Source organism: Labeo rohita, chromosome 14, assembly GCF_022985175.1.
Source record: "Labeo rohita strain BAU-BD-2019 chromosome 14, IGBB_LRoh.1.0, whole genome shotgun sequence".
Taxonomy (NCBI): domain Eukaryota; kingdom Metazoa; phylum Chordata; class Actinopteri; order Cypriniformes; family Cyprinidae; genus Labeo; species Labeo rohita.
In genome coordinates, this window is record NC_066882.1 from 31,484,285 (window position 1) to 31,500,541 (window position 16,257).

A 16,257-nucleotide genomic window follows, 5' to 3' on the forward strand; every position below is an offset into this window, starting at 1 on the left:
TGAGGGAAGAGGTGAAAATAGATGTCTAGCTGGATGTAAAGAATCTTTCAAGATTGTTAGACCTTTTTTCTGCAAACTTGAAACATCTCATTAATAGTGGGAAGATCACACCCAATACTCTTCAAATCAGCCCGACTTATATTATTAATCTGACTTCTTTGCTGAGCTGTGAGCTGTGTATAATTGAGTCAGCGCACTTTCAATGACAGATCTATAAAAGGTGAACATACTAACTTTAGAGACGCCAAACTTTTCAAGCTGTCTTAAGAAAAAAAGTCGTTGATGAGACTTTTTAATGATGCCTCTTAGGTTGTCGTCCCACTTTAACGTTGCAGAGATGGTAGTCCTGAAGATAGATAGATAGATAGATAGATAGATAGATAGATAGATAGATAGATAAAGATAAAACAAATGTACTTACAGTCTTTGAACCGTAAGATTTTAATGTTTTTTTTAAAAGAAGTCAGTTCTGCCTTCCAAGCCTGCATTTATTTGATATTCAAGTATAAAAACTGTCAAATTTTGTAATATTTTTACTGTTTAAAACTTTAAAAATACTTTAATTTATTCCTGTGATTACAAAGCTGATTTGTTTGCATCATTACTCCAGTTACATGATCCTTCAAGAAATCATTCTAATATTCTGATTTGCTGCTTGAAAAACATTTATGAGTATTAGTATTATGTTGAAAACAGCTGAGTAGAATTTTTCAGGTTTCTTTGATGCATAGAAAGTTCGTAAGAACAGCATCTGAAATAGAAATCTTTTGTAACATTATAAATGTCTTTATCATAGCTTTTGATCAATTTAAAGCATCCTTGCTAAATAAAAATATGAATTTCTCTGATTTCTTGTAATGTCGCAAAAGCTATTTATTTCAGATAAATGCTGATCTTTGGATCTTTCTATTCATCAAAGAATAGTACTCAACTGTTTTAAATAATAATAATAATAATAAAATTAAACAGGAAATTAGCATATCAGAATGATTTCTGAAGGATCATGTGACACTAAAGACTGGAGTAATGATGCTGAAAATTCAGTTTTGATCACAGGAATAAATTAGGCTACATTTCAAGATATATTCAAAGCAGAAAGCAGTTATTTAAATAGTAAACATTTTTCACCATAATACTGATTTTGCTGTATTTGGATCAAATACAGGCTTGGTGAGCAGAAGAGACTTTACATTAAAAATCTTACTGTTTAAAACCACCACATTTTTGCAGTTCTCATTGTATTTACACGGTTTTATCCAGCAGATGTTGTCAGTGTGCAGAGTTTTGTTTGCTTGCTATTCATTTCGCAAAGCCATTGTCTAAGTTGTTTTGAAGTCTAATCTCTCTAGGCTACTACAGTGTCATGGCCTGGTATTAAGTGCACTTGCTCTGACACACATTAGCTATTCATCAAGGGCAGATCATGTTGTAGTTCAGACGTAGTAGTGGATGCTGGAGCAGGTCGTCGTTTGGTAATACGCCAGGCTTTCTAGCAGATGTCGGAGGGCTTGTTTGGACAGGCAGGCGCGCTAATAGATGCCAGAGCGGGCTGATCATGGCTCTGTCGAGAGCTCTCAGATGTTGTCAGAGGATTTTCTCCTGGATTCCTGTTATCATCATCTCATCTGTGGTTCTCTGGTCTTATTACGCTTATGTCTTTGAACTGTGCTTCGGTAAGATTTCACAGTTGGTTTATCTGAATGGAGCTAATGGTTGTTCGTCTGTAATAAGGAAGTGTCATGTACAGTCCAAAATGGTTCGTCAGTTTATTTGTATTTTACTATTATTACACAAAATGAATCGGGTTGAGTCTTTGTATCCAAATACATTTGTTGTAGCGTTATTTACACGGGTTGTGTCTCAAAACCCAGTGAGCTGCCTGCCCAAACACTAAACATCATCACAGTAACCACAGCGAGGCCGTGGTTTCCGTCATTTCTGCCTAGATAGGCAAGTCACAAGATTTTGAGACACAGCCGTGATGTTTCACGACCCTGATTCTGGTTCTCTGTTTTTCAGTCACTCTCAGTAATCATCTGGAGAGAGGTAAGTGATCTACAGTCATCTGTGACTGCTGACTTCCCTCTGCCAGACAAAAAACAAAAAAAACAGCCCACCTGTCTTGTCAATGGGCTTTTGTTTTGTTTAAAAGCGAAGTGAAAATGTCATATTCTCAGCTGACCTCAGTTGATTCAGCAACATTGCTGGTTGTACTGATGATTAGTCTCAGTGGTCATTTTGTACAACACAGCCACAACATAAACAAATCGCACAAAGCGCACAGTGTTTTTAAACATGATGAAGTAAAAAATAAAATTTGGCAACTCTACAGTGTGTGCATAATTACTAGACACCTTGATATTACTGTCATATTTTTTTCAAAGCACATTTTACCAGTTTCAAACCACATCAATTTTAATAACTACTCTTAATTTTGTATTTAATCAATTATAAGTGATATATAATTGTCCGTGAAGGCTGGAAGTGAAAAACTTCTTATATTCAGGTGCATAACTATTAGGTACGTTTTCTTTTACAGATAAAATGAGCCAAAAAAAAAGATTTAACTGAAGTCAAAAATTAATTAAATTCCCAAGAGAAGGATGCAATACTAATGCAGTACTAGAATTTGCAATGTTAAGGCGTGACCATTGGACGGCGAAATGCTCATTGGGTCAGCGCGATCAGAAAAAAACAGGTGGAGAAGAAATGGCACGTGCTAACTGCAAATTAAATAATTAAGAATTAAGGTGAAGAGGTGTTTGTTTCCTATCCTGAAAAGTGTGTCTTAAGGAGATGGACTGAAAATGAACTTAATATCAGATTCTGGAAGATAAAATCTTAAAAGAGTGGTGCAAGAGGATGTGTGGTGCTGGTCCTTCGAGAGTCACTCTCAACATAGTCTTCATGTGTTTCACAACACCTCAGCATGTTATTCTTATTAAGTGAGGGTCATTTTTTAGGATTTTTTACCCAAGCAAAGTCTCTGAGAACCTGACACATTGCACATCTGAGGACTCCAGGCAGGTTGCAGTTCTGGAAAATGGTTGCACTGGAAACCTAATTCTTCAACTTAATTTTTAATTTTTTGCAGTATGTCTTTTTGTTCTCCATCTGTTTTTTTCTGACCGTGCTGACACAATGAGCATTTCGCTGTCCAGTGGTCATGCCTTAACACTGGAAAATCTAGTATTGCATTAGTATTGCGTCCTTCTCATGGGCATTTAATACTTTTTGACTTTCAGAGTTAAATCTCTCTTTTTTGGCTCATTTTAATTGTAAAAGGAAATATACATGCACACTCGAATGTAAGACGTTTTTCATTTCCAGCCTTCCTGGACAATTTTATATTACTTATAAATGATTAAATACAAAATTGAAAGTAGTTATTAAGATGGTTTGGAATTGGTCAAATGTGCTTGGAAATAATAATAATTATGCATGCACTGTAGTTCTGTGTGCGTCAGTGTATGACAAAAATGACTTTTACTAGTAATAATGTGTTTTTTTTTTTTCCACAGTGGTGTATTTGTTGATATTCCATGTGTGCTTTATAATGTTCTGCTGGACCTATTGGAAGGCCATCTTTACTCCACCATCTACACCGACTAAAAAGGTGATTTTGATTTACAGTTTCTGCTTGTGACTCTTGAGTTTATTTCTAAAATAGTGATTATAAGAATCAGAATGTGGGAGTAAAACCTGCTGGGTCATATTTTACCCCAAATTCTTTGATTACTCATATTTTTTTTTGTTAATTAATGATAATTAACCATGTAATATTCATAACAAAACATTTCTAAATGATGATAGTATTTGTAAGTACTGTATTACAATAATGTTAAAACTTTGTTATAATAAGGGTTGAAAATTGCCTGAAAAAGTAAACTTTTTTTTCATTTTTTCTCCTTCGCTCTAGTTCCATTTATCATACACTGATAAAGAGAGGTATGAGATGGAAGAACGGCCAGATGTTCAGAAGCAGATTCTCATCGATATCGCCAAGAAACTTCCCATTTTCACACGCGCCCAGTCAGGAGGTACGCAGAGCTATGATGCCAAAAACCTGTCAGCAATGTGTACATTTGCACAGCAGCTGCAGCTCTATAATCATTTGGCAGAATGCTGTAAATGGCAGTGTTTGCCAGTTAAACATGTGATCGGATGTAAACGCTGGCAGCTGATCGTCTTTATCTCCATGTCTTCAGCTATCAGGTTCTGCGATCGTTGTCAGGTGATAAAGCCGGACCGCTGTCACCACTGCTCCGTCTGTGAAACGTAAGTCAAGCACCGCACCAACCCCTGTTCCTGAAAACAGATCTCTCTACACAAAACCTGTATTTTAATTAAAGGATGCAGTTGAACAGCACAACCTGATTTTACTATGCTCCTGTGTTTTTTATAGATGCGTTTTGAAAATGGATCACCATTGTCCATGGTAAATAATAATATGTTGTATTATGAATCAAGTCATCTGATGTTCTTAGTTGTTTTTGTTTATGAGATAAGATTAATGCATTACATTTGTATGCTCTGAAATGCTGGATATGTGACGTCTTTGTTTTATGTGATCTTTAGGGTAAACAACTGTGTCGGATTCTCCAACTATAAGTTCTTTCTGCTGTTCCTGTCTTACTCCATGATCTACTGCGTGTTCATTGCATCGACAGTGTTTCAGTACTTCCTCAAGTACTGGGTGGTGAGTTTCAGCAAGCAGTTTTGACTGATCTTATACGGTATTAACTTTTAATCTTTGTTTACTGTGTAACGTGTGTTATATGACTTTATGATAGATATTATTTAATGCTTTGAGATATTGTTTAGTCAACAATATCAGTATCTTTTGCTTGTAGTTGGGATTTTTGTCTCAGTGTGACTATATATCATAAATTGCAGCTTTATTTTTTGTAATTTCACCTTTTATTAAACCATTTATTTTCACCCATTATAGTCACATCTTGCAAGGTGACTGTATATCATAAGTTGCAGGGGATTTTTTTGTAATTGCACTTTTTTTTTTCTTGTAATTAGGGCTTTTATATCTCACTAATGTGACTATATATCATAAATTGCAGCTTTATTGTTTGTAATTACAACTTTTTCTTTTTATTGGGACTGATATACCTCTCAATTTGATTATATCATAAATTGATATTAATGCTCTCACAATTGTGACGATCTCATAATTGCCCAATTTTCTTGTAATTGCAATTATATCTCACAATGTGTCACTAATTTACATTTGTGACTATATCACAATTTTGACTTTATATAAACTATGCTGCATTATTGTAGTGTTACTGATATGTATTCATGCAAGAAAGAGCAATCATGTTTTTGAATAGACTACCCTAGATTATCATCCAATTACAGTGCCTTGCAAAAGTATTCATACCCCTCCATTTTTTTCACTTTTTATTTTGCAGCGTTATGTTAAACTGCTTTAAATAACTTTTTCCCACATCAATCTACACTCCATACACTATAATGACAAAGCAAAAAACATATTTGTGACAACTTTGCAAATTCATTCAATTCAAAAACTGAAACAATTACATTGCATAAGTATTCATACCCTTAATGCGCTACTTAGTTGAAGCACTTTTACAACCTCAAGTTTTTGGGTATGATGCGACAAGGTTTGCGCATCAGCATTTGGGAAATATCTGCCATTTCTCTCCTGACCTCTGAAGCTCTGTTAGCTTGGATGGGGGCTGGCAGACATTTTCAGGTGCTTTGTTGCAAATCCCAAGTGTGTTTTCATGTGTCTTCACCGAGGAGAGGATTCAGTCTTGCCACAGTGCCATAAGTCTCAGATCAGTGGTGTGTTGCAGTGATGTTTGTCCATCTGTAAGTTTCTTTTATCTGCATATATGATCATGGAGCTCAACTAGAGTGATCAGCTTCTTGGTCACAGTCTAACCAAGGCCTTTCTCCATCAGTTGTTCAGTTTGGCCAGCAGGCCAGCTGTAGGAAGAGGTCTAGTTGTTCCAAACTTCGTTCATGATCAGGGGCGGGCTGGGACAAAATTTCAGGCCGGGAAATCTAACACTCATCCAGGCCATCGCATACTCCCACACCAAATTTTGAAACCACGGACAACAATATTGTTTTTTTTATGGCCATCATAGTCATCACGTCGTAAAATTTCATAAATTGGCTGGGGCTGTGCTTTCTCTTGAACTTTCAATTTCCTTTTTATTCTCTTTTAGCCTCTCTTTATCTCTTGTGTGCATTTACTTTTTTCACTAATTTTCTTGTTCTTGTCACTTTTTCATCAACACATCTCTACCTTGTTGCAAAACAACCACCTCATTGTAATTTGTTTGCACATGTTTGCATGTGAAAAGTAGTAAAATTATAGTTACATCTTGAGTATATCTTTATAGAAAAATCGTAAAACTGAACATGTTGTATTATTAGGCCTATGGTAAACGTATAGTAATGATTTTTTTTTTGTTTTACTACAAATACCATGGTACCATGGCAAACCCATTGTTAATTTGTGGTTACCATGGTTTAAGCATAGTAACCATGGTGGTTTCTGGTTTTATTTTAATTAAAAAACACAGTTAATTTTCATACGGGTTGTGTTGTTGTCGGCCTTAACTCCCGGTGAACCCGTTTTAAAATGATGTGAATATTTTTTCCTACTCTTTACAATTGTAATTATGTCCTTTTGTTATTTTTACAGTAATTGACTGCTACAGCTAACATTTGCAAGCAGTTTAATGCTTAACTAAGTAAACAAAGACAAAGCTACAATAGTCTATTTACAGATGTAACTTTTGACGGACAGGTGGATGTGCGGAGCGCGAGGTGAAACACTTTGCCAGTCAAGACTAACTGATTTATTAGAGTTTTATTATTGAATGGCAAATTCCGAAATAATCACTTTAATACATTTGACAGGCAACAACAATACAAAAAAAATTAATTAAAAAATTAATTAAGGGCAGCGGGACAAATTGGCTGCCAAGCCACCGGGAATTCTCCTGGTGCTCCCAATGGCCAGTCCACCCCTGTTCATGATGGATAATGGAGGCTACATGCTTCTGTGAACCTTCAATGCAGCAGAATTTTTCTGAACTCCTCACCAGATCTATGCCATGTCTCTGTCTCCTGTCTCTGAGCTCTCAGGCAGTTCTTTTGACCTCAGGGCTTAGTTTTTTGGTCTGATATGTATTTTCAGCTGTTAGACCTTTTTATTGAGAGGTGTGAGCCTTTTCCAAATAGTACTGACTCAAATGAATTTGCCACAAGTTAACTCCAACTCCAATCCAAGTGTAGTAACATTTACAAGTGATCTGAATGCTCTTGAGCTAAATTTCAACTGTCCCAGAAATACTTACGCAATGGAATTGCAAAATTTGCAAAGTTGTTACGAACCTGTTTTGTGCTTTGTTGTTATGGTTTATGGAGTGTAGTAATTTAAAGCAGTTTAACATAAGACAGCAACATAACAAAATGTGAAAAAAAAAAAAAAAAAAAAAAAAATGAAGGCATATGAATACTTGAACAAGGCACTATTCCTAAACAAACTTCCTAACTCATTAATATTAGCAAGACGGCAAACGTTATCATTCAGTTGAACTGTGCACGTGTTATGTCCTTGTGCTGTCCGTGCAGTTGATTCACGTTCTTGAATAAGAGGGGTTTTCTAGCATATATTTGGCTTTTTGAGAAACGCAGCCCTGATCATTTTTATTTCCCGTTTTAGGGGAGGCCAAAATGACAATTTAGAAGCAATCAGAGTAAATACATTTTAAAAATTGCAAGTACTTGTAATCATACTTATGAAAATACAAACCACGTTGATCTAGCATGCAAATATTTCTGCTCTTGACTGTCAGCCTTTTCATTTCAGCAACAGTCATGAATAAAGAATACACCATTTGTTTGAGTAAAAACATGGTGACATTTTCTGCATGTTTTTGTTTTTTGGGGGTGGATTGGTTGTGGGATTCTAAAGCTAACAGTTAACAAACTTGTCACAGTGCACCTCAGATTGTATTTATTCAATGCACAAACACATTACACAGTTTGAGCACATATACATGTACATTAGGTGTATGAGTGGATTCATGCTTGCGCAACAAATAGATGAATTTGTATTAGAATATTTGTCATTAAAATAATATGAGGAAAAAGAAGTCACTTTGAGCACAGACTTAAAAACTTCAAACAGCATGCACATAATGCAGTGTTTCTGATCAATATCAGTATTACTGTAGTCCTATCAGAGAAGCATCTAAAACACGCACTGAAGTCTCTAAACCGCTCTCGTCTGTTCCGGTGAACTTTCATTATTGATATGATGCTCAGATGTGAATTTAGTATTGTTTAATCAAAAGCAGATCACGCTTGCCTACAGAAACACAAACCCACAGACTTTAAAGGGGTAGCTCAGTCAAAATAAATGTAAATTTTGTTATCATTTACTCAGCCTCTTGCCATTCCAAACCTGTATGCTTTCCTTTCAGTTATAAATAATGATTATCCCGTTAAAGGGCATGCAGAATAATATGTGCCACAGTTTGGTGCAGTACAATGTATTTTTGAAAAATAAAAATGTTTAGAGTTGTGCTGCTGTTAAATATAAGTATTTCTTTGCATTTCTTTGTTAGGGAGATCTTCCCAATGGCCCTGCGAAATTCCACGTGCTCTTCTTGTTGTTTGTGGCGCTCATGTTTTTTGTCAGTCTCCTGTTCCTGTTTGGCTACCACTGTTGGTTGGTGGCTAAAAACAGATCGACTTTAGGTAAGAAAGCCTTTGTTTTTTTTTTACTGAATTCCTGGGTTTTCCTTTACCCTTTCATTGTATTTCTGCAAGAAGCAGAAACTGCATGAAACTTTATACAGCTTGCTACGTTTTTAGCTTGACCTTTGGTTAGCAGAAGTGATTTATGTGGCTCATAATTTTGGTGCGAACTGTTTAACCTCAATGAACGTTCCTGTTTTTCAGAGGCGTTTTCTGCACCGGTGTTTCAGAACGGGCCTGACAGGAATGGCTTTAATGTTGGGCTCAGCAGAAACCTCCAGCAGGTGTTTGGGGAGGATAAAAAGCTCTGGTTCATTCCGGTGTTCACAAGGTGAGCTCAGGTCAAAACCGCTCACACTCCGAAAGGATGCATTGATCGCAGATTACACTAAAGACATTTATAATGTTACCAGTGATTTGTATTTCAAATAAATGCTGTTGTTTTGTATTTTCTATTCATCAAAGAATCTTGAAAAATGTTATCACATTCCACGGAAATATTAAGTAGCATTAAATTTTAATATTTCACAATGTTACTGTATTTTGAATTACTGTAGTTTTGCTTAAATAAATGCAGCCTTGGTGAGCATAAGTCAAACTTTCGCCCATAAATGAACAACAGCTGTGCTATTAAAAGCCTTCTGTAAATATTTTCCATGTGTTCTGTGTGTTTGCATGTCATAGTCAGGGTGATGGGCACTATTTCCCACTGAGGACGCTGCGTGAATCTGAGAATCCTTTACTGGCCAATGAGGGGAAATGGATGGAGGACGGCGGATCAGATGAAGAAAGTTCAGGTGAGGTTGCATCCAATTTAAAATGTACTATCTGGTACATCTGATATACTAAATGTGCCACTAAACATCAGTTGTTTTGCAACTTAATTGCACTACTCAAGTCATTTGGAACATGCAATAAAATACGCACTTGTTAAAAATGTGTATTTTTGTGTAGGCAGTGAATCAGTTTAATTGTGCATCTTTAAAAGGCTCGTATCATGAGTAATCAAACTGTCTTAATCTTTTAAGATGAAAGCACTTCTGCTGTGTAAACATACTTTAACTGTCAGAACTCAACGACATGCGCTTCAAAAGAGGAATGAAACCGCGCTACTCATTTGAACTACACGGCTAGTCCATTTATCAGATTCATCAGAGCAAGTGTATTTACGCGTGGATAGATTTTGATCAAGAGTCCTTGATTACACAAGCCTTCAAGTTTCTTTTAGAAGCTCTTGAATACAGTGTAGAATTCAAATGTCTCTGTGATTTTAACCAGTTTTTAACACAGCTCTCTGAAATGTTTGATTCTGATTGGTCAGTTGTGACATTCTGAGGTCTTTTAATCCTTGATAATAACCGTAGCAATACTGAAGGTGTCCCAAAAAACATACTTGTGCACTTTATGCCGTGTTGCAGTAAGAATAAGTGCGCTTCAAATCCCTGGATGATGTACTTAATAGTGAAGGGAGAAATGAACCTTTTCGAAGTTTCGAATCAATTGAACCAGTTGCTTTGTGAAACGATTCGAGCTAGTGACACCTGCTGGTCAAATGTGTGCGAATGCAACAAAAACTAAAAGGCTAAAACATGCATAAAAACAACTTTTAAAAACCCACTGCAAATGTTTTTACTAAAAGTATAATACTGTAAATGTAATAAAAAATAATAAAATGATTTGCAGGGCTTGCTTTGTTTGTTTTATGGACAGCTTTGATATAAAGGCCAGCAAGAGACTATTAACTATTCTCATACTTTAAATTACACAAATGTCTCATTAAAAATATTTACAGTTTAAAGAAACAGATCCGAGATCAGGTAAAAAGCATAGATGCTGGTTAATTGCCACTGGATCTTGATGAACTTGCATGATTCACACATTCACAACGTCAAACCATTGAAATTTCAAAAAGTTTCGAAACAGTTATGATGTAATGAAGCCTCATAATCTTGTGACTTTGGCAGTTTGACACACACTCCAAACCACAAAAGTGATTCACAAAAGTTTCGAAGTCTGACGAAGCAGTGCTTCAAAAGCGCCCATCACTAATATTTAACTTAAAAAAAGAACTGTGGGATTTTAGACACTTCATAGTTCGTAGTTTTAGTGCATAGTCTATAGTACCACAAATAACAAACTGCATGTTTTTTTTTTTTTTTTTTGAGCCACTAAAATATTTCAGCTCTAATCAGTATTTTGTGTACATTTATTTTTTTTTAGGTAGGAAGTATCCCTGTAGTAAGAAGAGTAATGTAAATTAAGTTTTTTTTTTTTAAGTTTTTTCTTTTATAGAAATGGGGTTTTACACTTTGTGCAGATTTTACAGATGTTTAATGTTTTCACAGTTATAAGTAAATTTTGATCTGGATCATATTTAGTAGCACAGCTCCCATTTGTTAGTCTGGAGCCCTGTATTTGGATTTCAAATAGAGCTGTTGTATCTAATACAGGTGCAGTGCTTTACTTTAACAGTACAGGGTTTATGGAAGTTTGGGTTCAGTAACATTTTATACTTAGTCATTGTTTCCAGTTTAAGCCAGGCTCACACTGTGTGATTTTGGCCACGATTTGGCCGTCTGAGACAAATTTTGAAAACCCTAAAGGATTCCTGTAATCCTAGGCTAAAATCTGTAGTCTTTGATCGCTGGTTTGACATGTTCGCCGACAGATGATTAATAGCTGTTGTGATTAAATTTGACTTCAGACGAAATTCTGGCAGTGTCAGAAGATTTGGCGCACAGTCCTACAGTTTGACATCTACTACGACGAACGTCAAACTGTCTCTGTTTTTCAAGACATGCCATGATGAGAATTAATGGTAGAGATTTCTTCTAACCGCATAAACTCTGGCACTCCCGTACGCCGTGCACGGAAATCATATGAAATGCTGCCTTTGCTGACTTTCCTTTTGGGTGTGTAGTGCTGCTTACACTATACTTCTTAAAGGAGAAGTTCACTTCCAAAACAAAGATTAACATATAATGTCATCCAAGATGTTCATGTTTTTCTTTCTTCAGTCGTAAAGAAATTATGTTTTTTGAGGAAAACATTTCAGGATTTTTCTCCATATAATGGACTGATATGGGGCCCCGATTTTGAACTTCCAAAATGCAGTTTAAATGCAGCTTCATATGATCCCAGCTGAGAAAGAAGGGTCTTATCTAGCAAAATGATCGGTTATTTTCATAAAAATAATACAATTTATATACTGCTTAATGTCAAACACTCATCTTGTCTTGCTCTCCCTGAACTCTGTTTTTGTTCCGGTTCATGACAGTTAGTGTATGTCGAGAAACTCCCATCTCATGTTCTCCCTCAACTTCAAAATCATCCTATATCGCTGTTTTACCTTTTTTGTTAAGGGTGTTTGATCTTCTTCGCATGTTCACTTTGCAAAGACTGGGTCGGTACTTCTGCAGCGATGTAGGATGATTTTGAAATGATTTTTGAAGTTGAGGGAGAAAATACATTTACATTTACATTTACATTTATTCATTTAGCAGACGCTTTTATCCAAAGCGACTTACAGGTGGGGAATACATCAAGCGATTTGTCCTAAAGAAGCAAAACGACCTACGAAGTGCTCAAAATACCATATAACAGGCATTGTTCAATTAAGTACAAGCTAGAAAGGGAAAAGAGTAGAAAAGGAATTTTTTTTTTTTTTTTTTTTTTTTAAGTCAAGTAGTGTCGAAAGAGATGGGTTTTCAGCAGTTGCTTGAAAGTTGTTAGGGAGTTGGCATTCCGGATAGCGGTGGGAAGATCATTCCACCAGCCAGGAACGGTGTAAGAGAATGTTCTGGAAAGTGATTTTGTGCCTCTTTGTGATGGTACAATGAGGCGTCGCTCACTGGCGGATCTCAGAGTTCTGGAGGGAGTGTAGATTGGTAGCAGTGAGTGGAGGTAGGCGGGCGCCGAGCCTGTGGTTGTTCTATAAGCAAGCATCAGTGTCTTGAATTTGATGCGAGCTGCAATTGGGAGGCAGTGCAGGGTGATGAAGAGAGGTGTGACATGGGCCCTTTTGGGCTCGTTGAAGACCAGTCGTGCTGCTGCATTCTGAATCATTTGTAAAGGTTTGATTGTGCATGAGGGAAGACCGGCTAGAAGAGCATTGCAGTAGTCCAGCCTGGAGATGACCAGGGCCTGGACAAGAAGTTGTGTGGCCTGCTCTGTTAGAAAGGGCCTGATCTTTCTGATGTTGTATAGGGCAAACCTGCAAGATCGAGCAGTTTTAGCAATGTGGTCTTTGAAAGTCAGCTGGTCATCAAAGATAACACCAAGATTTCTGGCAGAACTTGATGGGGTAATTGTTAAAGTACCTAAGTTGATGGTAAAATCATGTTGTAGAGTCGGAGTGGCAGGGAAAATAAGGAGCTCAGTCTTTGCCAAGTTGAGCTGTAGATGATGTTCTTTCATCCACTCCGAGATGTCCGCCAAGCAGCCTGAGATCCGTGCAGCTACTGTTGGATCATCTGGTTGAAATGAAAGAAAGAGCTGTGTGTCATCAGCATAGCAGTGGTAAGAGAAGCCATGTGCCTGTATGATGGGCCCCAGTGATGTAGTGTAAATGGAGAAGAGGAGGGGTCCAAGAACTGATCCCTGAGGAACCCCAGTGGCCAGATGATGTGCTTTGGATACCTCCCCTCCCCAGGCCACCCTGAAAGACCTACCTGTGAGATAGGATTCAAACCAGCGAAGTGGAATTCCTGTGATACCCAGTGATGAGAGGGTGGACGGGAGGATCTGATGATTCACTGTGTCAAAAGCAGCAGAAAGATCCAGCAAAATGAGTACCGATGATCTGGAATCAGCTTTTGCAATCCACAAGGCTTCAGTAACTGACAGTAGTGCAGTTTCAGTTGAGTGACCACTCCTGAACCCTGACTGGTTAGCATCCAATGAACTGTTCTGCGCGAGAAACAGTGATACCTGGTTAAAGACGACTCGTTCAAGTGTTTTTGCTATGAATGGAAGGAGAGAGATTGGTCTATAGTGATCTATAAGTGAAGTGTTTAATGTAGGTTTTTTGAGCAGTGGGGTTACCCGAGCCTGCTTGAATGCAGTGGGGAAAGTGCGTGTGAGGAGAGATGTGTTGATGATGTGTGTAAGTGCTGGTAAGAGTGTAGGAGAGATTGCTTGGAGAAGGTGAGAGGGGATAGGATCTAGTGGGCATGTTGTAGGATGGCTGGAGAGGAGAAGTTTGGATACTTCTGCCTCAGAGAGGGGACAGAAGGAGAAGAGTGGGGTGTTAGCTGTGGATGTTGTCGGTATTAGTTCCTGTACGTGTGGAGCCAAGAACTGGCTGCTGATAGTTGTAGTTTTGTTAGTAAAGAATGAATAGTAAAGAAAATACGATCTGAGTTTTTCGACATACCCTAACTGTCTTGAACCAGAATACACAGAGTTCATGAAGAGAAAGACAAGATGAGCGTGCATTATTTTTATGAAAATAACCATTCGTTTCACTAGATAAGACACTTCTTCCTCGGCTGGGATTGTTTACAACCACATTTGGGATCGTTTGAAGTCGCACTTAAACTGCCTTTTGGAAGTTCAAAATCGGGGCACCATATCAGTCCATTATATGGAGAAAAATGCTGAAATGTTTTCCTCAAAAAACACAATTTCTTTACGACTGAAGAAAGAAAGACATGAACATACACTCTAAACCCGGCTAAGTTGAATTTACTTAAAAAACTTAAGGAAACTGGTTGCCCTAAAAAATTTAAGTAACGTTTACTGGAAAACTTGAAGTAATCATTACTTAAATATAAGAGTCATTTTAACAACCATTTTAAGTTGAATTTACTTAATGCTTTTAATTTATCTAATTACTCCATTCCTCTAATAGGTACTCACTGACTCCCAGAGTGCATTGCGACATGAATAAATTATGCAATTGCTTTGCTTTACTGTTGTTGTTTGTATTTGTCAATTTCATTTGCTGTCTTGTGTCAGTAGTAGCACAACAAAAAACAAACAAAAAAAAGCTCATAAAATGGTTATTGATACAGTTAATAAAAATAAATAAAATTGAGTTGTTACCATTGTTGTGATTCACATGCTGAATGTTGAAGTCTGTGTGTGACTCACACACATTACCCCAAATATTAAAAGATTGTATCAACACAGATACAAGCTTCTTGTAGTGTTTATAAAAAATAGAAAAACAGTAAAATTGTAAAAGATCATTAATCAACATGAAAAGTATGCAATCTAATTATTTAATTAAAATATAGGTCACCTTCTAAAAGCAACCTATTTATTACTTTTCTTTCTTTGAAATCAAAGAACTCTGATTTCATGTTGCATTGCTGCAACAATAGAAAGAAAACTATAGTAATATAAACAAAGTTCCAAATGCCCAATCAAAAGTAACACTATTCACTATAATGGTGAGTATTAAAAAAAAAAAAAAAAAAAAAATTGTGATGTTCTCTCTAATATTTCAGTTGTATTGAAAATTCAACATTCAAGATGACTTTGGGAAATGAGTGAATTCAAGTAGTGAAAGAAAGATGTGAGTGAAAAGTCTACTAAAAATTGCCCCATCTCAAAAACTTTTTCTTCTTCTTCTGTTGTTATGTTGCACATTAGCAACATATTAGTGCACTGCTGCCTCTCACTGGTTTATTAATGTCATTGGTTTCTTTGTGGATACTTGGATATTTTAAGTAAACATCACTCAAAGCAAGTAAGTAAATTGTTTTATTTGCCTTGAAAGTAGCTGTAACTTAATAAAACCTAGTAAGTATAGTAACTAAGTAAAGATAACTAATTGTAACTAAGTAAGGTAAACTATTGGGTTTTGGATGACAAGGGGGTGAGTACATTATATGTGAATCTTTGTTTTGGAAGTGGACTTCTCCTTTAAATACGGCGCTATTCCCACTATTCATAAACTTAATGATAGCCAACATTTCAGCCCCACGTGTAATGCAGCTCACAGTCACTGAATGCGTATGGGTTATAATAATGTAAAACTCCAGACAGTTTTTCTTGTGCGCACCTGTTTTTAACACGTTCTACAGTCTGACGTTAATGACAATGAGGTCCCACAGTGTGACATGATCATCATGTTCGTACAGTCTGAGAGTAACAATCGTTAAGGACTATTAAAAATCGCACAGTGTGAGCCCAGCTTTAGATTGTTCAAACAAATCTACTGTAAGAGGATTTTTTTAAATCAAGTGTGTACTCTCTGCAATTCAATGTTATTTCAGATGAAAATGGACCTTCAGTCATTATCAGGACGGAATCATAATCACTGGAGCGGACGAATGCTTGGTGAGTATGGATTTTAGTGGTGAAGCCGTGAATCGCTATACCTTGGTTTCACAGACAAGGCTTAAGCCTAATCCCAGACTAAAATGTAAGTCTGAGCTGTTTCAACTGAGTCTTAAAATATATCAGTGCCTTTGTTTTCTCTCAAGATGCAATCAATAATGTTTTTCCCTTAGCACGTTTATAAAAATGTCCTAATTGAGCTATGGCCTA

The 16,257-nt window shown here is 36.7% G+C and overlaps 1 protein-coding gene across 1 annotated transcript; it reads left to right on the forward strand.

Moving 5' to 3' along the window:
* Nucleotides 1–1,497: 1,497 nt before the first annotated feature.
* On the forward strand, nt 1,498–16,251 carry zdhhc15b (zinc finger DHHC-type palmitoyltransferase 15b). The gene is made up of 11 exons (XM_051128182.1): nt 1,498–1,673; nt 2,020–2,046; nt 3,522–3,616; nt 3,920–4,040; nt 4,209–4,278; nt 4,406–4,438; nt 4,579–4,699; nt 8,628–8,760; nt 8,965–9,091; nt 9,445–9,557; nt 15,984–16,251. Exons 1-11 carry the CDS (start codon nt 1,556–1,558, stop codon nt 16,022–16,024), a joined length of 999 nt encoding a protein of 332 aa, XP_050984139.1. The 5' UTR covers nt 1,498–1,555; the 3' UTR covers nt 16,025–16,251.
* Nucleotides 16,252–16,257: the final 6 nt, after the last annotated feature.

Bases quoted from the DNA above. Each gene is read 5' to 3' on its own strand.
- zdhhc15b (XM_051128182.1), top strand. From the start codon at position 1,556: ATGGCTCTGTCGAGAGCTCTCAGATGTTGTCAGAGGATTTTCTCCTGG. The intron at 3,617-3,919 runs GTGATTTTGATT...CCTTCGCTCTAG, and splicing joins CATCTACACCGACTAAAAAG to TTCCATTTATCATACACTGA. The intron at 4,439-4,578 runs GTAAATAATAAT...TGTGATCTTTAG, and splicing joins ATGGATCACCATTGTCCATG to GGTAAACAACTGTGTCGGAT.